At 38.8% G+C, this 23,934-nt stretch overlaps 1 protein-coding gene across 3 annotated transcripts in view; it reads right to left on the reverse strand.

Moving 5' to 3' along the window:
- The window catches only part of Cntnap5 (contactin associated protein family member 5), a 907,059-nt gene that overhangs the window by 366,987 nt on the left and 516,138 nt on the right, over positions 1-23,934 (reverse strand). For all 3 annotated transcript variants that reach the window (XM_042685183.1, XM_042685182.1, XM_042685181.1), the window contains exons 9-10: positions 20,177-20,326; positions 16,592-16,763 (exon numbers count right to left, since the gene is read on the reverse strand). In XM_042685183.1, coding sequence (XP_042541117.1) covers positions 16,592-16,763; positions 20,177-20,326 — 322 coding nt within the window. The remainder of the gene's footprint in view (positions 1-16,591; positions 16,764-20,176; positions 20,327-23,934) is intronic.

The following is a 23,934-nucleotide window of genomic DNA, read 5'->3' on the forward strand; positions in this document are numbered from 1 at the left end:
TTGAGCTGAAGAGCTGAGGGACAGCACCTAGGTCCAGAGTTCAAGCCACACGACTGACAAAAAAAAAAAAAAAAGGAAAAAGAAAATGCTGAGCCTGGAGAATTGAATCCCATGCCTTTACTTTTCATTGTGGCTCCCTCTTCGGTACCCAGAGTCCTCCCAGCTAGTCAAGATGGTTGTCCATTGCTGAGCTCCACAGCCTGACACATCCAATTTCAGAAAAGGATTTTCTTGGGTGGGCATGGTGGCACACACCTGTAATTCCTACTACCCAGGACCCTTATAAGAGAACTGCCATCCAGACTAGCCCTAGGCAAGAAACATGAGGCCATATTTACAAAAACAATGGGCTGAAGCAAAAATTAAAAAGAGGTTGGGGGCATGGCTCAAGCAGTAGAGCATTTGCCTAACAATACTATTATAAAAGAAAAGAACGGGAATAAAGGAAAGAAAAAAAGTAAAACAAAAGAAATATGGTAAAGAAAATAGGAGCCTTTTAAACTTCAATTCTAGGAATCCTTGGAAGAAGCTATTTTGATCTTGTTTGCATAGATTAGTTCACTTTGGTGAGAAATTATGTAAAACAAATTATATAAAAGTCAGAGCTCCCAATAGAAGTGTTAGCACAGTGACTCAAACCCAGGACTTTGACAGTCAAGAGATTGGGGATTGTGGTTTGAAGTCAGTCTGGGTAAAACTGTTGCTGAGACTCCATCTGAACCAAGAGCTGAGCGCAATGGTGCTTGCTTGTTATTCCAGCCACAGAAAAATCACAATGACTGGGCACAAGGACATGCCTAACATCCCCAGGGACCAGGAAATCGCAAATAGGAAGATCACAGCCCTGGTTTGTCCATTCATAAAGTAAGAGCCTATCTTAAAAACAATGCAAAAAGTGGCTGGAGGCACAGCTCAAGTGGCAGAGCATCTGCCTAGAAAGAAGGGCCTTGAAGACAGTCCTTAATATTTCAAAAAAAAATCAAAAGCAAAGAAACAAAGGAAACTTTTGGTATTGGTGGTGGTTAGGAAGTAACTCAGAGATCTGAGACAGATAAAAGACAAAAGGGGCCTAGGGACATTCCCATTTTTACAGAAGGGTGTGAAAACTTCCTGCCATCTTCTCTCTCCTTTACATAAACACCCTGTTTGATATTTGGGGTATAAGTCCTGTCTTCAAAATAAATCTTCAGTAGTAACAATCTCATTGCCTGTTCATACATTGTATTTAAATTGTAGCCTATCATACATTATATTGTTCATATTTATAGTGAATATCTTTGTGTTGGTTTAAATGGTGGAGAGTATCTCTCTGTTTGCTTTTAATTTTTTCTTGCAGGGGCTAAGGGAAAAACATGGAGCTTATTCTCTTTGCTACCTGAGTGATAACTGTCTCTATCATTTATGTCATTCTTTGGAAGTCTTTCTCTATTGAGTCCAGACTCTTCCTGGGATTGGTGTCCTATGTAATATCACCATTGCTAGAATCACCTTGCAGGCCTCATAGCATATTTTCTATGTCCAGGGTCTTTAGAAGATGAGGTAGAACAGTTTCTGCTCTCTCCTTTTCTTGCTTCATTCTTCCCAAATACATATGCAAACTACATTTACTGTCTCTACCAATTCTTCAGTCTTAGAATCAGAGTAGTATCCTTAATGCAAGGCCATAATTATTGCACATTTCAACAGATCAATAAAGCAACCTCTTAAGACAGGTTTTCAAGGAAAAAGAAGTTCACAAATAAAGGCAACCTTCTTTTGGGGCTCAAGATTTTAGAAGTTCAACAGCTGGCTGTAATCTATAATACAAACAAATCAAAGAATGAGTCCCACACAGCAGATGGAAAAATAGGCATAAGAATAAACTGTGACAGATCCATTTTTGTTGTGTAGAGACAGGGGCAGGTCAAGGGTAATGTCACTTAATGCTCTTCATTTCTCTTTGCTAGTGCTATCTCTAGGAGCCACTTTCTCTATACTACCGATAGTCCTTTAAGTTGGTTGCAATGCCATCAGGGAGTTCCTGGTGTTCTTTATGATTTTTAATTCTAGAATTGAGTTTCCAAATGCATGTTATATTCATGAATCATCCTATATAAAGAAGAATTTCATAGTCTCATACTGCTGGCTCACATCTGTAATTATTGCAGTTTGAGACGAGCCCAGGCAGAAAAGTCTGTGACACTCTTATCTCCAATTAACCAGGAAAAAGCCAGAAGCAGAACTGTGGCCCAAGTGGTAGAGCCAGTTTTGAATGAAAAGCTAAGGGATCTTGCTCAGGCGCTGAGTGCAAGCTCTAGTATTGGCAATGAAAACATAAATAAAATTTTTAAAAAACAGTCACATGATCATATGCACTTATGAAATTGCAAACTGCTTCCAACCAATTAATATATGCATGCATGTACACAGATGCATATATACACCCACTGAGCAATTCTGCAGAAAAAACACATTTAACTTTCTTTCTGTAGCATTTCTCACTCTTACGTGCACAATGAAAGCATTTCCCACACAATACTATTAACATTAGTCTAGCTCCCTGCGGTGAAGGAAAAATTTAGATGACATTACAGTATGATGAGCTCATAAGGAAATGTCTATTGAATCTGCTGAGTCAATCTCTCTAAAAGACTGATCCATAGATCCCCTGGTGTGTTTGATATAATGTAGATTCCAAGTCTCCATTCCAGGTGGACATAATTAGAATCTCTAGGGTTGTAGAGCATAAAATCTGCATGGAAAAGAGATTTCCAAATAATTTTCTTTATAACAGTCCAAAATATGAACCTGCTATCCAATAGCATTGAGCTCCTATTTTAATATTCCTGTAACCCATGGTTAACATAAAGATTCTTTCTCTTCCTTTATTTGTTTTCATAAAAAGACACAAGTGACTTTCTCTAGCTAGTTATAGAACCCCTTTAAGGCAGTCTTCACATTAAAAACTTTCCATACCAGTATATCACTTCTGACATATTCCCAGGACTATTAGTCAACAGGATTATGAGCTGGGTGAAAAAAATCTTGCAAAAGACTAATCTGTGGAACTAGAATCACTGTTCACAAATTTACTTTGACAGTTTTCAAAAAGTCCAACATTTTCAAAAGTGATGAATAAAAAGAATCATGTCATGTATTTTTAACCAATTTCTTTTCATAAAGGAGCTTTAGAGGCATTTGGCAAAAGTTGAAAATATCATTCAAAGTTAGAAGATGCTAGAGAGTCTGACAAAAGCAAATGAATAATAAAAATGCTCTTTAAAACCCTTTTTAGTGGCATTTGAGGAAAACAATAGTGGCACAGAATAGATGGTGTATGACTCTGATGTTGCTTTGAGGGCTAATTTGAAACCTATATTCTTAAGTAACTTCACTTTCAGATCAATAGTTGACATGGCTACAGACACATTGGCACTATTCAATGACTTTTTTCTTTTTGTCCTACTTGTATGAAACAAAGAACTCCACTGGCTTTCTTACTTCAGCTTCCAGGAACTTCTCGGAGCCACTCCGAATCCAAGGATTCCTGCTTGTCTCATCACCAGGAGACTGTTCACAGCCTTTAACAATTGCCAAAAGTATTTTGTCTAGTTCTCTAGTGCTGCCTGCTCTTTAGACTTGCTTTCTATTATAGAGCTGCCCCATTTTTTTTCTTAAAGTACAAGATAGAAATAAGGATAATGTACTTCTTTGTCTCTTTCCACTGTTTTATTTATAGTCTAAACTTCTCAAATACATTGCTATGGCTTGCTTGTCTAATTTTATGATGGGCTTGCTAAACAAAAATACTCTTGCTAGCTAGTGCTTACAGAAGGAGCACTTAACACCACGTGAACGATGGCAGCTGGCACCAGTGTTGCTTTTATTAGGCGCTCTTGCTGTTCAAATAGAGAAATACTTGGCCCAAACTACATTCAAGAGTTTGTAAGATAAGGAATTGGCAAATGGATTTAAGTCCTAAATTGTGGAAACACTCTTTAATTTTTTTGTATAAAAGTATTAAATAATTCCAAGTTTGCTCCAAATTTCAAGGAAGTATTATATGATACTCGAGACATGGTTGGATTGCATAAGCTTCACATGCAGTTTACCTCAGGCTACTTAACACAAATGTTGATAAAGTTTGAAATGTTCAATACATTTAACAAACCATTGCAAAGCACCTGTTCTCACCTGAATGCATCATTGACATCAAGAACTTTCTTATGGAAGGCAAAATGCAAGTACTGATTATGCTTAGGTGCTAAATTGACATTTAGAAGGAAACTATCAGGGAAATTTAAATAAGGAAAAGTAAGGGTGGCTTTGAGCAAGATTTAGAAAATGAGGTGGATGTGGTCAAAGGAACTCATAGGGGATATCAAGCACTTGCAGGCTGATATGAGTTTCATCTTGTGCTTGTATCCATATGAAATAAAGCTGTGTAGAAGAAAACAATGAGTGGTTCTGCATGTAGGATATTTCCACCAGGAAATAATGTGTTATAAATTCCATAGGGAAGTAATTGCATATGAAAATTTCAGTGTAGATAGGAGTTTATCTTTGGACTCTCTTCTTTTTTTTTAATTGTGAAAATACTGTACAGAGGGGTTACAATTACACAGGCAAGACAATGAGTACATTTCTTATCAAGCATTGTAGCCTCCTCCATTGTTTTCCCTTCCCATTCCTGCCCATCCTCCCTCTGCCCCCCACTCATTCCTCCTCCCCCCCACACCAAAGTTGTAAAGTTTGTTTTCGACATAACAACTTGTACATCTCAATGTTGCAATGGGTCCACCTGTATCCCTATTTAAAACATTTGTTTTTTCCCTTCCCCTCCACAAATTATACTGACATCAAATACAATGAAAGCAGGGGTTATATCGTGGGGGAGGGACATACAAAGCAACAAAGAAATCATCTCATAAATGTGTTAGAAACAATCAAATGAAAGAAAAAACATTTGAATACATATCTTAGGGTTCTCTTATGGGTCTCCACACTGTTAGGGCAAATGAGAATTTGATAAAAGGATATGCTTTGCTTGGAGCTTGGCTTAGTGGTGCAAAATCTGCCTAGCAAGTGCAGATTCTTAAGTTCAAATCTGTATATTGACACAAAGAAGAAAAAGATGAAGAAGGAGGAGGAGAAAGGGGAAACCTATCAGGCAATCAGGAGTCAGCTGTGCAAAATTGACCTGCTTGATTTTCCTCTGCGTTTCATATGCCCCAGATGTAGACGAATTATTTAATAACAATTCCAACAACAGCAACTTGTATTTTTCTCCTCCCTATTTGTCCAAGTACCTGCCCAAACCAAGTTTTCCTCATCCCTCCCACAGTGTGTGGGTCTTCTCACATCAACTCCGGAATTGCAACTGAACTTGAGTAAGTATGGCAGTTGGGATGATCTTTAAAATGTGCATTCCTTCTGTCACTTTCAGACTCTTGGAACTTACCACATTACCACATACCCCTTCACACTAGTGGTTGCTCTATATAGACAAGTGAGTTTTTTTTTTTTCTTCTCTCCTCCATGTTCTGCTAACTGTAGATGTAGCCTATGTGATACTAGGGATGCATTACTGTAAGGTAAAGCCTCTAACAAGAGTACCAAGGGAGGGGTGGGGAAGAGAAGAAGGGTAAAGAAGGGGTCTACATGCCAGAAGAATTCCCAGCACACCTGTATATTAGGAAAACACAGGGAGTTTGCTTTTAGCTAAATGCTCAATTAGAAAGTCTCTTCTCACTAAGGAAAGCAGAATGTTGTGCTTATCAAGCCCAGATTCCCACAGCAGTGATTCCAACACAGAATTGTCAGCCAGGGGTAGATAGAAAGCATCAGAAAGTGCAAACCTCTAAGAAATTCACTGATATAGATTTTGTGTCTTCTCAGCAGTTGTTTCCAGAGTTGAAGGACAACTTTGTCTTATTTTCCAAGCACGCTGCCTCCAACACCCGTGTGAAACCAGCTTTCCTCTCAGCTTCCCTCCTACTTTTATATCATGCTACTCATTTTGTGTCATGCTACTCAGCAACAAACATCTTACTCTCACAATTTTGGTCACAACCAGAGCTTTCTGAAGCCAAGGATCATCTACTGTCTTCCACATTCATCCATGCCCTCAGCTTTTATCAAGTACCTGGCCCAGAAGAAATATGCCAAGTACAAGAGATAAATGAATAGCAAATTCCGACTCCTGATCCAAGGGTATGAGAAAGACCAGTGTTGGGAGAAACCATAGGTAAGTTCCCTATGTTCACACTTCTGCATAATTTATTCCAGGATTCCTAAGACAGAATTTACCCAGAGTATAAATAGGCATTAAGACATGATTTGTTGAGAAAATGACTGGATTATAGTCATATAGAAGATAGAATATAATAGAGAAGGGGTAATCTCAGCAAAATGAACTGGGGATATGCATCAGAACACACCAGCTATTGTCACTGTGAGTGAATATATACTCATGTTCCTATGTGCACACAGAAGGGTTAAAGGTGATACATATTATATGCTTTTATAAGATTATTTGGTCAAATTCTTGGAACTATATCTCTAACATAGTTTTTCTACATTTTTATTGTAAAAATACTGTACAGAGGGGTAACAGTTACATGAGCAAGGTAATGAGTACATTTCCTATCGAGCATTGTTGCTCCTCCTTTGTTTATTCTCCTACCATCCCTTCCCTCCCACCTCCACAACTACCCCCACCCCCGCCAAAGTTGTAAAGTTTGTTTTCAACATAGTGTCTTGTACATCTCATTGTTACAGTGGGTCAACCTGTATCCCTATTTAAGCATTTTGTTTTTTCCCTTCCCCTCCCTGAATCAGAGAAGTGTATATACAAGATGCAGGGCACTGACAACAAATGCAGTGAAAACAGGGGTTATACCATGGGGGAGGGACATAAAAAAAATAAAAAAATTACATAGTCCATTAGAAATATGTCAGAAACAATAGCAAGAAAGAAAGAAAAAAAGTATTTGTGTCCCTATCTTGGGGTTTGTTTCATTTAACATCATCTTATCTGGTCATAAGTACATAGCTTTTGACCTTTTCTACTTGTCCTACACATGTACTAGTTATTGCAAATAGGAGAAACCATGGGACCAATGTTTCTAACATAATTTTTTCCAAGTCTTTCCATTTCCTAACAAATGGGATGATTGTCTGTCAATTTTTGATAATCAAAGCAGAAACAGCCTCTTACCTAATTATTACAGCCAAAATTATATTTTTCAGCACACAGAAAAGCAGGTGGAAAGGCATCACAGTAGTTTAGCAAATGTACTATCTGGGAAAAAAGTCATTCAGCAATTTGTGTTCTCTTCAGAAACTATCTGCTATAGGTTTGGGCATTTTCCTCTGAATTTCTCAGGTGTTGAGCTGTCTTTTTGGTTTGCAGAATATCCCAGTGTTAAGAGAGAAGAGCTCTGCAGTGAGTCTAGTAAATCATATCAGAGTGCTTTTAAGGTGACATTATACCACCAGGAAAGATTTCAAACCTGTGACTTGAATCAAGTGATAACATTAATCACCTGTCCAGAAAATAAAATAGGTTATGCATATAGGTAAATTATTCAAAGAGGTGTCATCTTTTCCTACTTGTGTATGGATTTTCTAAAATCTGGCCTGCTGACATACACAGAGCCCCATCCATTTCTCTCTCTCTCTCTTGCTTTGTACTGAAAGAACATTACTACATACATTCCAGTCAACACTCATTAACTGTCCAAGAGAGATGAGGAAATAAAATCACTTGGCTTTTGTCCAATACCTTACAATTATAAATCATGCATAATAACCCACTGACAACTGAGAGAGCTGATATAGAAAGAGGTCAAGTGGCTAGTTACATTCAAAGTCGTAGAATCAAAATCTAGAGTTTGATTCTGCTTTAATGCAGGTTATTAAATTTGGGTTAATGTTAATTTCCTTATCTGCCAACAATGTAGGTGGATACTTGCTTTTGCTACTATGAAAGTAAAGTGAATGGTATATAAAATGCTGGCCAGGGCCATGACCTCCAAAGGGGAACATCAGCCTAGTGTGCAGTAGTTCATGTCACATTAAATTCCATAGGCCTGATTCCTATGAGAAATATTAACTTAAAATAAATACAGCATAAGATAGTTCCTAGTTTGTATGTGGGTTTCATAGTAGCAACAGGTAAGAATCTTTTACTGTAGGTCAGATCTCATGTTTTACCAACTCAAAACATTAAGCTCCTGCTGGGTACCAGTAGCTCATGCCTGTAATCCTAGCTACTGAAGAGGCTGAGATTTGAGGATCATGGTTTAATGCCAGACTGGGTAGGAAAACCCATGAGACACTTATCTCCAATTAACCAACAAAAAGTTACAAGTGAAGCCATGGCTCAAGTGGTAGAACACTAGCCTTGAACATATATGGTCAGAGACAGTGCAGAGATCCTGAGTTCAAGCACCAGGACCATAATTTTTTAAAAGCACCTTTCCTCATTCAACTATCTCATATAGTATTCAGAACAGGCCACCATGCTTCCTTTTGACTCCAATAAAACAGTAGTAAAATGACACACTGTTTGCTTTAGAGGCCCAATGAGTATATATCAATTGTAGATAAGGGAAAATGAACATGACATTATCATTGTAGAAGGAGCCTCTTTAGAGAATTTGAAAGGCAAAAGGAAGGCCCTTATCGTGATGTTGGATGAAGACGTATTGGAATATTGATCCTGTGAAGATATCAATAAGGAGGAATCTCATTCTTCTAGTTATTAATTTGGCTTTGTTCTCTGCATCACAGATGTGACTAGAGAATTTAACATAGTATAACATAGTAGTTTTCCCCTGTGTCCATCAAGAGTTTCCCTGGCTTCTGTGTGGGTAAAATCTTATTTCCTGAGCAACATTTCTCACCACAGATGATCTGGGGAGTTACATATTTTCACAGGAACAGACATTTCCTCATGACTCCCTGTGCATGCAGATCACTCCTGTTTCCAAACAACATCCCTTGGAACAAATCCTTATGAGATAATTCACCAGCTCTTCACTGTGCCTTTGTTTTCAGTATCATGAATTCAGATTCCTAACTGTGGGGAAGATTCTCACCACTGGGAAGGACCAGAATGATGGATCATCTCCAGCATAGCTGGCACTCCCACTTTCATGAATCAAAAGCACTTTGGTATCATTCCTTTTGTCCAGGTAGAGAAGTTCCATCCCATCAACTTAATGGTCCACTTTCCTCATGAAAGCATCATGGAAGAAATGAAGCTGATAACCACATTCTTACATTCATTCAAGGCATTTAGTCCAACCAAATCTACATTTTCCTCTCCAACTCTGCATCCCTGCCTCCTGACATTCAAAAAGGAATGAGGAGTGGGAAGAATCCCATTTTCAGAGGCAAATGGATGAATCACTGTATTTTCTAGGGAGTTCCAGATGGATGATCTATGCCAAAGTAGCTTAAAAAATGTACCTCCACAAAACTAGCTGAACACTCATTTCAAGCTAATTCTAATGCTTGTCCCTTCCTAATGAGTCCTCAGATTTAGATAAAGTAGAACACCCTGGTGGTGGCTTTAGCTCTGAGACCTTCTAGGTAATTCTTCCCATTGCTGTCACTATGACCTTTAATTGTGGGGTAGCCTGTGGCTCCCAAGTGCTCCATTTCACTCAGATGCCTCTCCTTTCTTCCCCCTGCTTTAATTCAGCCCCCTTTGTGATTTCTACACAGGATGAAAACACTATCTTGACTTCACAATCTCACCAGAGTATAGGATTCCAGGGCACTGCTGGTTTCTTTACCAGACATGACAGGTCAAATCTCTCCAGATAGAGTTTTGGTATTTTGGGTAGACCCTCTGCATACTGGGTCAGTTATGTACTGCTACTGTGTCTAAAATTTATTATGTGAAAATGGAGGTAATGAAATGCCTACTTCAGGACATTGTTGTAAGGTGAAAGGAATACACACAGAGAAACAGAAATATACACACATAATGCTCACATTAAGTATTATGGAAAGATGAGCTCTTAATATGGCCTCGTACTCAGATTTCAAACTGCTTTGTGTGCTGGCAGCTCTCTATCGCTAGCTTGTGTTCCCTGATACTCTTGATTGCCAGTGTGTCCTCTCTACCCCAGTCAAATGTGTATCCAGCACCTAGCCCATCCTCAGTATAATCTTAATGCTGCCATTCCCAACAGAACTTCTGGAAAGCCCAGTTAGATTTCCTGAGATGAAGCCATTTCATGTTTTTCCTGAAACCTTATTTTCTCAGCAGAGCCTCCCTTTGCCTCCTACCCATGGAATTTTGACAATGGTGCCATCCACATTTATACAGATCCAGGTATCAGCATATTGTACCACAAGGCTTTTTTACTTCATGAGGGACATCTGATCTCCCTCTGTACTTGTACCGCGCAACACATGATATTCTCAGCTACCATAGAGAAAAGTTGCCTTTGCTGCACTTAGGGAACAGCTATCTATCTCACCATCTGTGGTTCAGTTAGGCATGGAAGAATGACTGAGACTGGACTGGTTCACTCCTGCATGCCTGCATATCCTAAAAGGTCATAATATCTGGAAGAATAAAAGCATTTATACCTCCAGTTCTAAACGGGGAACACTAAGACCGAGGGATGTACATCGGCTTTTCTAGGTCACATAGGGATGAAATTGTAATTGAGTTCAACATTGCTAGTGTTGTTTCTTCTGTACAATCTGCCAAACATGCAGTGACCTGGAAATGCCAGTCACTGTGAGTCTGTGACTCTATCTTTATCTCAGTTAGGTACCTTTCTCAACAGTGTATCCTGTATCAAATTCTTTGTAAACCATTTGCCCCAATATGGCTCCACTTAAAAGGAGAAGAGGGATTCACAATGATTTACATCTGTCAATCAGGGTCTAAGTAGAGCAAGATGGGCAGGTCCAGGGGTGTCATTTAAGACCCAGTATCGTTATAGAAGACTGCTTTGATTCCAGAAAGCCTGTCTAGCTCTTATAGTTTAAGTGTAGGGTAGGGTAGGAGAGACAGATAACAAATTTTGGCCAAGAATTTGAATTAAAGATCAGACTCAGGGTTTGAAGTCACTACAGAGGGAAGAAAAATGTAACTCATCTGAGGTAGCGTGATACTGTGACCTTTTAGATCTTGGCCTCCTGAGTGGCTAGAGTATAAGTGTAAGCCCTCAGCACCCTGATAATTGTGTGCATTCCTATCAAATTTTGTGTTGATGTTTGGTTGCTGTTGGTGGGATTCCGTGATTACACTTTGGGAAACACTATCCAAATCTCTAATTCTGGAGAATGCAGCATTGCTTGTTCTCCACAAAAGTGAGGTAAAGGTAAGAAACAGGGGTGATTACCACCACAACTATATCCACAATTAGGTTTTGCTCCTGGTTAATATCATAGGATTTTCAAAAACTTTCAAGAGACCTTCCTCAGTGTCCTTCCCAAAGGACACTGAATTCACTCCAAGAGAATCAGTTTGGACTTAAAGCCTCCTTGCCTCCCACCACAAACAAAACTTTTGTGGCTATAAATGAAAACAATCAGATTTATATATGCTAACTTAATGGAGAATTTTGGTTGGAGGACAGTGTGGTCTTAGCTAGAACTGCCAACATACATACCTTTCCTTTATAATGTTAATAGCTTTCTGGCTTTACTAAACACAATTCAGGCTTTTCTTTTAAAAAGACCTAACAGCGCATAAGTGGTGGTCGTATGATTATTATGAGAATGACAAATCACCCACAACATAAAATTGACAGACACTGATTTTCTCTGGCTTTAGAGTACTCTGAGAAGATAGTAGATAGTCAAATGTCCCATTCCTAGTGAATTTCCAATGAATTTCTATTCCCAGTGAAATTCTCTCATCTGGTGATGCTAATGGGGACGATCCTTGGAGATTAATACTGAACAAGCAGAAATGAAAATACAGAGGGTAGCATAACCAGGAAGCATCATAGTTATCTACCCAGGTTTCACTTTTGCCCTGTAAGGAATCTTTTCAGTCTCATTGTTTGAAAAGGCAAGCGAGTGATTTTTCCAGACTATGGATCACACGTGGATTACTGCATTCAATTTCCTGTAGCCAAACAAGGTATGACATGTAAATTCTCCCTCCAGAGTCACTTCCTCCTTACCCTCAACATGTCCTTTCATTTTCTTTGAAACATCCAGCTAGCTCTCTGGTCCAGAGCCTCACATTTTCTCTCGCTGTTTGGAGAGCTTTCAAGCATTGCATTGGATAACTTCCTATATACAGACTCTTGCTAAAATCCCACCCCACCCGTGGGAGTGTGTTAAAAACAGTGGTTAATATACAAAAGGTTCCACTGCAGAGTAACACATATGTTTTCGTAGTTCTCTGAAACCGAAAGCTGTGGTGTTGGTGCCAGAATGCCATCACCAGGCCAACGCCCACACAATTTAAGTTCTGCTATCTAAAGTGAGAAATGTTGCAATATGGTCTTCCCCTTTCATGCATGGGATGAGGCCAAAATCAAAATAAGATCACTTCTGCTTTTCTATTTATCACTTTTGCTCTATTTGATGCTGGAAAAGGAAAGGATATATTTGATGCAATTGTTACTGAGCAAACATTCTCTCTATATTACTTCATTTAACTATCTTTCATCCTATAAAAACCCACCAACTGGCTGTCCATGTGTGGCCCACAGACCCATAACCCAGCATCATCTGAACTACAAATACAAGTTACTACACATGCAAATTCAATTATACTGACTGGATCATAGATTTGGGGAGAGGCCTGACTGCATTCTTTTAAAATATTTTATCTTTAAGTAACTGTGCAAAGGAGTTACCATTCAATAAAGCAGTTTATGAATGCAATGCATCTGGATTGATGTCACCTGTTCCCTCTCAAAATACTCATTCCCTCAATTTTCGTCATTTTGTAGGATATACACTTATTTTTATGACTGCATTCTCCTTATCATTCTCTCTTCATTTGTCTACCCACCCTTCACTCGGCCCTTACATTCCAGGACCCATTTCTTAGTGCTTATTTGTTGGTCTGTGAGTTAACCTTTCTAAGGAATTACATCATATGAGTTCTTCCCTAAATCTACCATATTTCAGTGAATACATTTTTGTATAGTTGTATACCACCCAGAAGTGTTTACTTATACATTTATAAATTAATTCTAGCTCCCACATATGAGAAAAAGAATGTATGCTTTGTCTCTCTAGGCCTAACTTACTTCAGTTAATGTGACTTTGTACAGATCCTTCTATTTCTTTGCAAAGCATTCACTAGGAGTTTACTTTTAATAAGTTCTCCAGGTGATTCTGATGCATCCTCAGTATGAAGCTGGTGGTGGGGCATGCAGAAGAGGAAGAGCACACTGGTATGTCAGAGATTAGAAAGACTGTTGAAGGACATGGCATCTGCTGGAAATCTCCATGCCAATCTCATCTTGTCCTGGGACTAGCTGTCTAAAACTAACTCTTTTTATGCGGCCAGACCTGTAAGCCTAGACACTTCCTCTGTCCCATCCATCCCTTCTCCGAGGCCAGAGTAATGGGCAAATCAATTAATCCTTTAGAAGAAACACTCCCAACATTCACTCAAAATTTTGTCTTGGGGCTGGGAAGGTGGCTCAGTGGTAGAGCGCTTGTCTTGCATGCCTGAGGCCCTGGGTTCGATTCTTCAGCACCACATAAGCAAGAAGAAAAAAGCCAGAAGTGGCGCTGTGGCTCAAGTGGTAGAGTGCTAGCCTTGAGCTGAGGAGCTGAGGGACAGCGCCCAGGCCCAGAGTTCAGGCCCTACGACCTGACCCCCCCCAAAAAAAAATTGTCTCAAAGATGGAGGCCCGGGGCATCTCCATAGTCCATAGGGAAAGAGTAGAGAAAAAAAATCTGAGACTGAGAGGAAACCATCCAGCTGCCCTCTGTGGAATTTTCAGACGAGCAAAGGTCAGTAAAGCACAGCTGGCTGTTCTCTCCCCTCCTCACTGGTGCTACCTTCCTCAAGGGCACAAGCTCCATACATACTCTAAAATCAGGTTTCCATTGACAAACACTTTAAACAGAAAACAGAAAACACCTGTCCCTCTAACCTTCACCCCACTTCAATAAATATGAACTACAAGTTCAGTTGATAATGAGCTGAACAAAGCCTTCTGCCACAGGTTTCCCTCCTGTTAAAGTGCATGCCTAGCAAATCAAGAAAAACATAGGATTTACCCACTAAACACAATCCCTTATTATACAATTAACTGAAACATGATTATATGTAATATAATTACACAAGACTACAATTTCACAAAAGTGATGATGCAGTGTAGATGGCAAATGACTTTCATGTAATCAAAAATAATGAGAGCTTCCTTGATTGGAAATTAAGGTATCAAATAAACCCCTATTGATAAATGTTCCTGTATTGATACACACTAATCAAAAGGTGGTGCTGGCTGATGAAATGGGAAGTTTCCTCCTCAATCTTACTAAAGATTATAGGGGTTATATTCCCTGATATATCTTTTATTCTGAGATCTCCAAACGGGCACATTTTAATATTGTGCATAATTTATTACTCATTTTTTTTCCAGGAGATAAGACAGAACAAAGTAAAGAAAAAGAACTAGGAAGTCTGGGTGGTTTGTTGATAATTCCAGTAAAGAAACATGTGTATGAAATCCCACAATTATAACAGCCCTTGTTCCCAGCATCTGTAGAAACTGGGTTCTACACAGTTGACTTCTGTGCCATTTAGTCAAGGCACCTGACATTTTTCATCATTAGATTCTGGACGGAGAAAGTTCCCTCACTAGACGTACATTCTCTCAATTTCAACCCATGTTTCTTACTCAATATTAAGAACTTCTAGGTAAATCTGATCACTTTCCTTTCCTTTTCTTCAATAGATAATGAAGCCAAATTGTGCCAACACAGTTTTTCATCATTAATCCTGGTTTAGATCTCCAGGTATGTTCAAGCCATCAGAGGCACTCATACTAACTTATCTTTCTTACTGAGCTATACTTAAGGCACCATAAATTTTAAGTCATACCACCAATTTTATACTACTGAAAAACAATTAAACTTTGCCAACTAAATGATTAGACATCATCAGGTGTAAAATGCGGAAACAAAGCACTTTGAATAGTAAAATATTTGTAAGCCATGTTCTCTTCTGTTTCCATTGCTTCTCATCATGCAACATTCTTGTCATGTCCTCAGCTCACACCTTGACTGAACTTGCTTCCCTCTGTTTTGAAGATTCGACTCATAAAAAATTATGTGATTTATAGGAAAATGGATGATCATCATGTTGAAAATGAAGATCATCATGTTGATTCAGGTGACTGACGCTCAAAAAACCAAATATGGCATATGCTTGCTACAAGGTCCAAGAAGAGGCCTTCTTGGGGATCAGCAGGAAGGGAAGAGGAAAGAAAAGAATACTAAAGTGTGGAGAGAATTGAAGTATGTTTTACGCACATATGAACACACAAACATAGATGAAGACAGCCTAATGAACCTATCAAACACTGTTTGGAATAGGAGGGCAAATTGGAGGAGGTAAACTTGTTCAAAGTACCCTATAGGCATGCACAAAATTATCAGAATAAAACTCTCATATTATTAATGTATGCTAATTCAAGAGTAAAATTAAATTTAAAAAAATTGGAAGATTCAAATCAATGTTACAACTCCTTTGACCTTATGACTATTACTGAATGGCTGTGGCCATTTATCTTCCAAGTAAGGATGATCTTCTTTTATCATACTTCATTGTAATAGCTAACTAATTTCCTGATGAAACATGAGCAGAGATTCTTTATTGCCAACACATAGGCCAGCACCGAACAGATAGTATCCACTTACTGGTCCAATGCCATGATAACCAAGATGAGCAGAATTAGGATCCTAAACAAAGTAAGAACTTTAGAAGGAGCAGTATAAAATCTTGCTGAATATTCATAATCCATTCTCTTTGTCTTCCTACAAAGTATCTTCCAATCTAGAAACTTCCAATAAAAGTGGAGCCAGAATCCAGGAAAAATGAAGAGAGAAACTGAGCTTTTGCTGGCTCTGTGGGTGGGCTGTAGTTTTAAAGTTCTGGTTCTCACTAGTCAGGTGTTTATCTCCTCCAGGGCAAAGAAACTATGCATGGGGATTAGTAAAACCAAAAGCTTTACTGTGCCAGTCCCAGGGAACTAGTGCTCTGTGCTTGTGTGGAAAGGACCCCACTGCAGTGAAGAATGAAATGTTTTAGGAAAGAAGTAATTCCTCCTTCCTTTTTGTTTTACTCTTAACTTCAACATAATCAGATGTTGTTTATACATAAAATTTTAATCCTTTTCACAAATTTGTATTTTGATTTAATTTGCATATCCCATTTACTTCGAGTCAACATGAAGAGAGACTCAACTAATTTAAGCCATTTTTCTCTGGGCCTGAAATCCTTTCAGAAATATTTTCCATTAGGCAGCTCAATTATGTCTAATGTGGCTAATGTTAGCAGATTAGAATTTTGCTTAAAGAAACTCATATTTAGAACAGTGAAAATGGGAAGACGGGGAAGGGAGGGAGAGAACAGAGGAGAAGAGACAATAATTACCTGTCTTTGATGCTACACAGATCAATGTGTAAATCACTAAAATTCCCCAGGGAACCTTGCTGAACTGAAATGAGGTCCTTGGGCTGGTTATCAATAAAGATGAGCCTCATGCAGCCTTGGAAAGCCTTAATGGGATTTAAACACTGGGAATCGGTGAGATTGTCGGGACACCCTGTGGGACAGAGAAAAAAGATGGAGAATACTGAAATGATCAGTCATTGTTTTGGTGATCTATTGATAGAAGATCTTGAGGTCTAATTATTTTGATGTTTTCCACTCACAGCAGTACATGCAACTTTGTTGTAAATACGAAAGTGCTCAGGAAAGGGAAAGAAATGACACAGAATGGGGACACTCCATCCTTGAAGAGGATGCCAATACTCTAACATTTGTCTTGTTCAGCTTCACTTTTTCCTGTTGGTAAAGACTTTGTAAGTCTTTGGCATCAGATTCATTCATCCAAGGGAAGTGGTAGATTGTAACTTCCTGGGATTCTTATTTCTGCCTTGGAATGCAGGTTTTAATACACACTTCATTTCAAATTACACTTTACAGGGAACTTATACTTTAGGCAAGGATGGCAGTAGAATAATTGACTGGTTAATTGTTTGCCTTAATAGCTTAGTTTCTGAGAAAGGTACACATGATAATGTAACAGAAATTTTGACATGCTGTGCAAAGCAAATCCAGACATTAAAGGAACCAAGGGTTGAAGTGCTCATAGTTATAGAGCTTTAATAGTGCACATGAAAGGTTAACACCATACCATTTAAAAGAGTTCTTTTTTTAAAAAATGCATTGCACTGATGTAGAATAGTTTGCAACAGATCACATCTGCTGCTCATTAACACAGGTGTAGAGCAAGGCAGGTATAGGAATGCTTGAGCTCTTTGCAAACTCCATCTCAAAGGTTTTAATAGGTTCAGAGCATATGGGAATGCAAGCTAGAAAACAGAGCAGAAATCTATAAATAATTGAGAATTATTCCAACCATTTCTAATAGGCCGTCATTGGCTGGGCAGAAGCCAGCAGCTGCTTAACCACTCACAGGCACACTATAAAATGAAGAGACATGCTACAACTTCTAATTGAAGCTGTAGAGAGAATTTATGATAGTTGACTATTATTACCGAAAGTCATTTTTCACCTTCCTTAAGTTTACAGTCTACATGTGGGGTGTTTGTTTAAACAACTGTTCAAATCATCGATAAATCTTTACCTCCTTAGTCGAGCATACTTGAACAGCCAACTCTAATTTAGTATATCTTCAACTAGGAGAGACCAGTCATTTGGCCTCTGTGTCATGTCACATGCTGATTATATCACAATGATTCAAAAGCATTTTTCCCAGAAATAAATTCTAGATCACCTCTCTTTCTCTGCTGTGGAAATAGCAGATGTGATCCAGAGTCAGTCTGTGAAGAATTCCTTTGGGGATGTGAGACAATTGTTCTGCATGTCTTCCTATGTCTGTTTTAACTAGAAGTTTATGGAGGACACAGATCAGGATTTAAATCCTCTGAATTCTTCCAAATCAGTGGCCTTAAACAGACTGCTTCATCTCCACCAACCTCACCTCAGTCTTATCTATTAAATACTATCACCCAATCAACAAAGTTGCTACACAACTTTGAGAGACATCAAACCTTTATAGTGAATGGAAGCTCATTCTCTTCCTAAAGGAAGGTGTTACCCTTTCATACATAGAAGAACTTGTGATGACAGATGACAGCCTTTTTCATCATGAAGACATTTTTTCATATTGCTTCCTTCCCAGGAAGCCCTTCTGACTATCTCCCCTTCTCCCTCTCCTACACCTGTGCAATGGTGCAATGGCATTTTAGTATTTCAAAGCTTTTACTGCCTTGGCTGGAAAAGGTGTGATTTGTGAATTCTGGAGTTTAGAGCTAAGAGATTACAGGGCCTGGAATGTAGCAAAATAGTAGAGTATGCACTTATATTGCGTGAGTCTCAGATTTTCTTGTGATACATAGAAAGAGAAGAAGTAGAGAAGGAGGTGGAGGATGAACAGGAAGAAGAGGAGGAGGAGGAGGTCAAGGAGGAGGAGGAGGAGGAGGAGAGAAACAAGACATTATGTTGAAAACAAACTTTACAATTTGTGGGGGAGGGGGAGTTGGGGAGGTAGGGAGGGAAGGGTTGTTAGGTGAAAAACAAAGGAGGAGGTAACAATGCTCAATTCGAAATGTACTCATTACCTTACTCATGTAACTGTAACCCCTCTGTACACTATTTTTACAATAAAAAACATAAAAAGAAAGAGAGAGAGAGAAGGAGGGAGGGAGGGAGGGAACGAGAGAGAGAGAGAGATAGAGAGAGAGTGCAGACTTTAACTCATGCTAAAATCTGTAATATCTGAAGCCTGTTTGTTCACTGTGAAGAGGGTAGGAGGGTACCATTTTGTACTTGTGGTGTGTGTGTGTGTATGTGTGTGTGTGTGTGTGTGTGTGTGTGTTTACTGAGGATGGAACATAAGGCCTTGCATATGCCGAGCAGGTGCTATATCACTGAAGTGTAGCTCAGCCCCTATTCTTAAACCATGACCTCATTTACATTTACATTCACATCCCCACTGATTCTGAGATTTATTCTGAGATTTAGCCTCTCTCCCCCTATTCCACAAAAGGCATTTCAGGGACTATAAGGAAAGTTCAAAGTCAGAAAGCCCTTAAGGTTAAAGCCCCTTCAGAGGTTGTTTTTTCTAATACAAACAACTGATGGGGAAAACAGATGGTATCATTTCAAATAAAAGAAATACCTTTAAGATACTAAATAAAACGTGTGTGCATTTATAAACATGTAGTGAGTGCCGAACTGTGTGAATTTCATCCTTACAACCTGGCCCTGACATTTTCTCATTGAAGTCTTCCTCAGATTCACCAAACATTGCAGAGGGTAGAATCTGAACTGAGATCTTCTTGTGGAGCCTCCTAGCTTCTTCTCATTTCCAGTGTTCCACTCCTAGGTACAGATGGCCTCCAGGTAGGGGAAGAAGGGAATATAGGGGCGAGGTGCATAAAGTTGCCTACATGGCTGAGCAGGCTGCTTGTTCTTACCACCTGAGTTTTCTCCCTGTCAGGTAATGCTGACTCTTGGTTCACTTTCTCCAAGTTTTCAGCTGAGTTTCTGCTTTCCAGTATGATCAGAGTTTGGCATAGCTACAAAAATCTCCTTTGGATGTGTTACATAACACCAGCTCTTGTAGCCCAAGTTCTTCCTTTCTCAGCACTGGCCTAGATAATTTATATTTTACAGCTGTGAGATATTTTGCTTCTCGCCATTTTGGGCTTCAGTGTGTAGAGGCCTGTTTGTGTGTGAGTCTATATACATGTGTAAATATATATATGTGTGTGTGTGTGTGTGTGTGTGTGTGTGTGTGCTTTAATGTATACTACAAGTTACTTCATGTGTATGCATGACAATGCACATGTGCATGTGTGTGTATATTCATGTAGGATAGAGAGAATGCCTAATCAACAAAGTAAGACTCATCCTGGTGGAATAATTACCCACTGCATTCTCTCTCTGACTCTCTTTATTTACAGTCTCAGAGGCTTAGGAATTTACCTCCAAAGTAGTAGCTATTTCCAGAATAAATCTGCACCCGGGCGGTGTCCTGAGCTGGGGATGCTGAATCATTATCCAGAGTGAGAGTAATACGGCTCCTTCTGGCGTTGATGCTAACTGAATGCCATAAACCATCATTCAAGCTGCTGCCTGCAAAAGAGACAGGAAGGGCAAGTGTAGAGGTGATTGATTTGGGGTGGTGTGAAGAGCTGGGGCTCACTTTGCAGCCTTCTGTATCTGTGTATCCTCAGAGCAGATCTCCCAGATGCTTTTCAAGGGGGAAATTTTCTTTTCTGCTTAACTACTTAAGTCTGTTTTTCCTTGCCTCCTTCTTTCCTTCTTTCCTTCCTTCCTTCCTTCCTTCCTTCCTTCCTTCCTTCCTTCCTTCCTTCCTTCCTTCCTGCCTTCCTTCCTGCCTTCCTTCCTTCCTTCCTCTCCCTTACTCCATTCCCTTCTTCCTTCCTCTATTCCTTCCTTCCTTCCTTCCTTGTATTCTTCACTCCCTTCTTCTATTCTTCACTCCCTACTCCCATTTTTTATATTAAGTGTCTAAACTACTTCTGATATATGCACCCTTAAACAAAAGGGGAAAATCCAAAACTGTATATCAAAGATATGTTAATTATTAACTCATCTGTTGCTATATAGTTGCAGAGGAAAATACAGATAAAAAAGAACCTCAAAATAAAAGTAGTAACTTTGTCTTTGTGTGGATAAGTTAATAACATTAATTTTTCCTCACAGTTTTCTACAAACAACTTAGATTTTGTTTTTAGTAAAGCTTTTTTTTTTCTTTACAGTGCTAGGGATAGAAACTAAGGCTTGGCAAGTTCTATCCCTTTGAATTGCATCCTAGCCTGGCAAACTGCATTTAAAATGTACCCAGGAAGCTTGATTTCAAAGCTGTACTGGGAATAGAAGAAGGAATATCCTGTTGAAGTGATTAGAGTAGTTCAAATCCAACTATTCACATAACTAACTAGGTGGCACTAAATAAGTTATCTATCTTCACTAAGCTCTAATATATCCTCTCCACACATTATAATTCAAAATTAGATTTAAAAAATTCTCAGAGAATTTTGAGGGTAGGGAAAATGCTTTTTATGACACTAGTTGATAAAGATGCAGGCCTATGCAGCTCACACATGATAGGTAAGTTGATAAACCAAATCTGGCCTGACAAACAAATGCAGGCAGGGGCTTCCAAAAAAAAAAAGGAATGTACAGGAACATATTAACTACAGGATGGGGTATGCAAGGGAGAATTCCAGTGTGTAACTATTTCAAACAACTAACAATCTAACAAAATGAATACTATCAAGTTGATACTTGAGGTAGGGTAAGAAGGAGAAGGAGGTAGATGAATGAGAAAGAGTTGGAGAATGCATTTATAATATTCAATGTATATATGTGAAAATAGAACCAGGAAAATTGAAAAGATGGCATGGTTGGGAGAAACATGGGAGGAAGATGAAAGGGGTGACATTGAAAAAATATTGTACTCATAAACTTGCATGATGAGTTGTAACCTTTGTACAGCTACTTAAAGAGAATAAGATTATTGTTTTAAAAACGTATTAATTAAATATTGGGATCTAAGAAGAATGAAGAAATCAAAACATACAAGAAAATAAATCTCTGGCATTATTATCTTGTAGGAAACTGAAAGAGAATCCACCAATCAGAAAGCCATGCTCTGTAATGAAGAAAAAGACCAACACTGTCTGAGAAGGGCTGAAGTGCTACCTTCCAGTAGTATATCTATGTGATGTGCTTTCTTTGTCGTATTTTTCTTCTAGTAAGCTCTCCTGTTACCTTTACTCTATTTGTGTCTTGCCTGAATTCTTCCCTTATCAGACAAAGGCTTTTTAGCTATGCTCAACCTTTTGATAATATATATTTGGTGCATTGGCTAAGAAGTTAGAGATTAATCAAAACAACATTGAGATACCACCTCACTCCAGTTAGAATGGCAAAAATCAAGAACTCTAACAACAACAGATGCTGGAGGGGATGTGGACAGATGGGAAATTTACTTCATTGTTGGTGGGAATGTAAACTTGTTCAACCACTTTGGAAAGCAGTATGGAGGTTCCTGAAAAGACTTCACATAGAGCTCCCCTATGACCCAGCAATCCCACTTTTGGGCATTTACCCAAATGTTTACAAACAAGACCACTCTAAAGCTACCAGCACAACTATGTTTATTGCAGCATTATTTACCATAGCTAAGATATGGAACCAGCCCAGATGCCCCTCAGTAGATGAATGGATCAAGAAAATGTGGTATATATACACAATGGAATTCTATGCCTCCATCAGAAAGAATGACATTGCCCCATATGTTAGGAAATGGAAAAACTTGGAAAAAATTATATTAAGCCAGGCCCAAAGAAACATAGGTCCCATGGTTTCCCTTATTTGCAATATCTAGTATATGTCTGAGTCAAGAGGAAAAGGTCAGATAATGTGATGTTAGGAAAATGAATCCTTAGATATGTATTTTAATGTTTTTTTCTTTCATGCATTTGTTTCTAATGCATTTAAAAGATTATCTCTTTGTTGCTTTGTATGTCCCTCCCCTACAGTATAACCCCTGCTTTCACTATATTTGATGTCAGTATAACTTGTAGAGGAGATGGGGAAAAACAAGTCGTTTAAGGATACAGGTGGACCTGTTGCAACAATGAGAAGTACAAGTTGTCATGTCAAAAACGAGCTTTACAACGTTGGTGGTTGGTGCAGGGTGAGAGGGGGGAGGCGGGGAGGATTGGGTGGGGGGGAGGGGGGAGGCTGGGAAGGGAGGTGAAGGGTAAACAAAGGAGGAGGCTGCAATGCTTGATAAGAAATGTACGCATTATCCTGTCCATGTAATTGTAACCCCTCTGTACAGTTTGTTCACACACACAAAAAATAAATAAAATAAATAAAATGCATGTTTTTTTGAGGAAAAAAAGAAGTTAGAGATTAAGTACATCTTTTCTTTTTTTTTTTTACTTGTACTCATTGAATGAGTACAATAACGGTTGCTTTTTCTCCTGTTCCTTTTTCTCAGATATCCTTATCTCACTGAGTAACTGCATCAGGAATTATTCATGAGCATTTCGATTATTTCCTCAAAAATCCTGTCCTGATTCCTTGATAAAGGAAACAGAGCCATATTAACTGACTAGGTCATAAAGACTGGTCAGTGACAAAACCAGAGAGCTACACATTTTGTCATATAATAGACAATAGATGCTTCATGCCTGACTATATGGTGAGCTGCCTCCACATTGCTTCCCTTCCCACATCAGCAAAATGGGACAATGAATTTACTTAAGACCTGCTGTGAATATACTTAAGGCCTGCACTCATTACAGTAGTGAGTGCAATATGATTTAGGAGACAGTCATGAAACTACCACTAATAGGAAGAATTGTAAGTGTAGCTTCAATATAGAGATTATGAGTATGCCCATCTCATAGTGTGTATCTCCAGGATGATCTTGCCATAGTTCAATGGAAGACACATGTATAAATAATTTTAAAAATTTCTCTGAGAGTCTTTGGTGAGGCAGACAGAGAATCACCCAACAAACTATAACAACAGTTACAATTCTGGATGGTACAGTGAAAATATGAGCAGAGAAGGAAGAGGCCCAAATAATGCCCAAGAACATTCTGCGGAGGAAGTAGGCAATAATGAAGGGACTTTTTGGAAACTGACCCAGAGTTTGCATCTCATAGAGCAAGAATTTTAAGTGACAGAGTTCTGTA

Source organism: Dipodomys spectabilis, unplaced genomic scaffold (assembly GCF_019054845.1).
Source record: "Dipodomys spectabilis isolate Male_0828 unplaced genomic scaffold, ASM1905484v1 ptg000094l, whole genome shotgun sequence".
Taxonomy (NCBI): Eukaryota; Metazoa; Chordata; class Mammalia; order Rodentia; family Heteromyidae; genus Dipodomys; species Dipodomys spectabilis.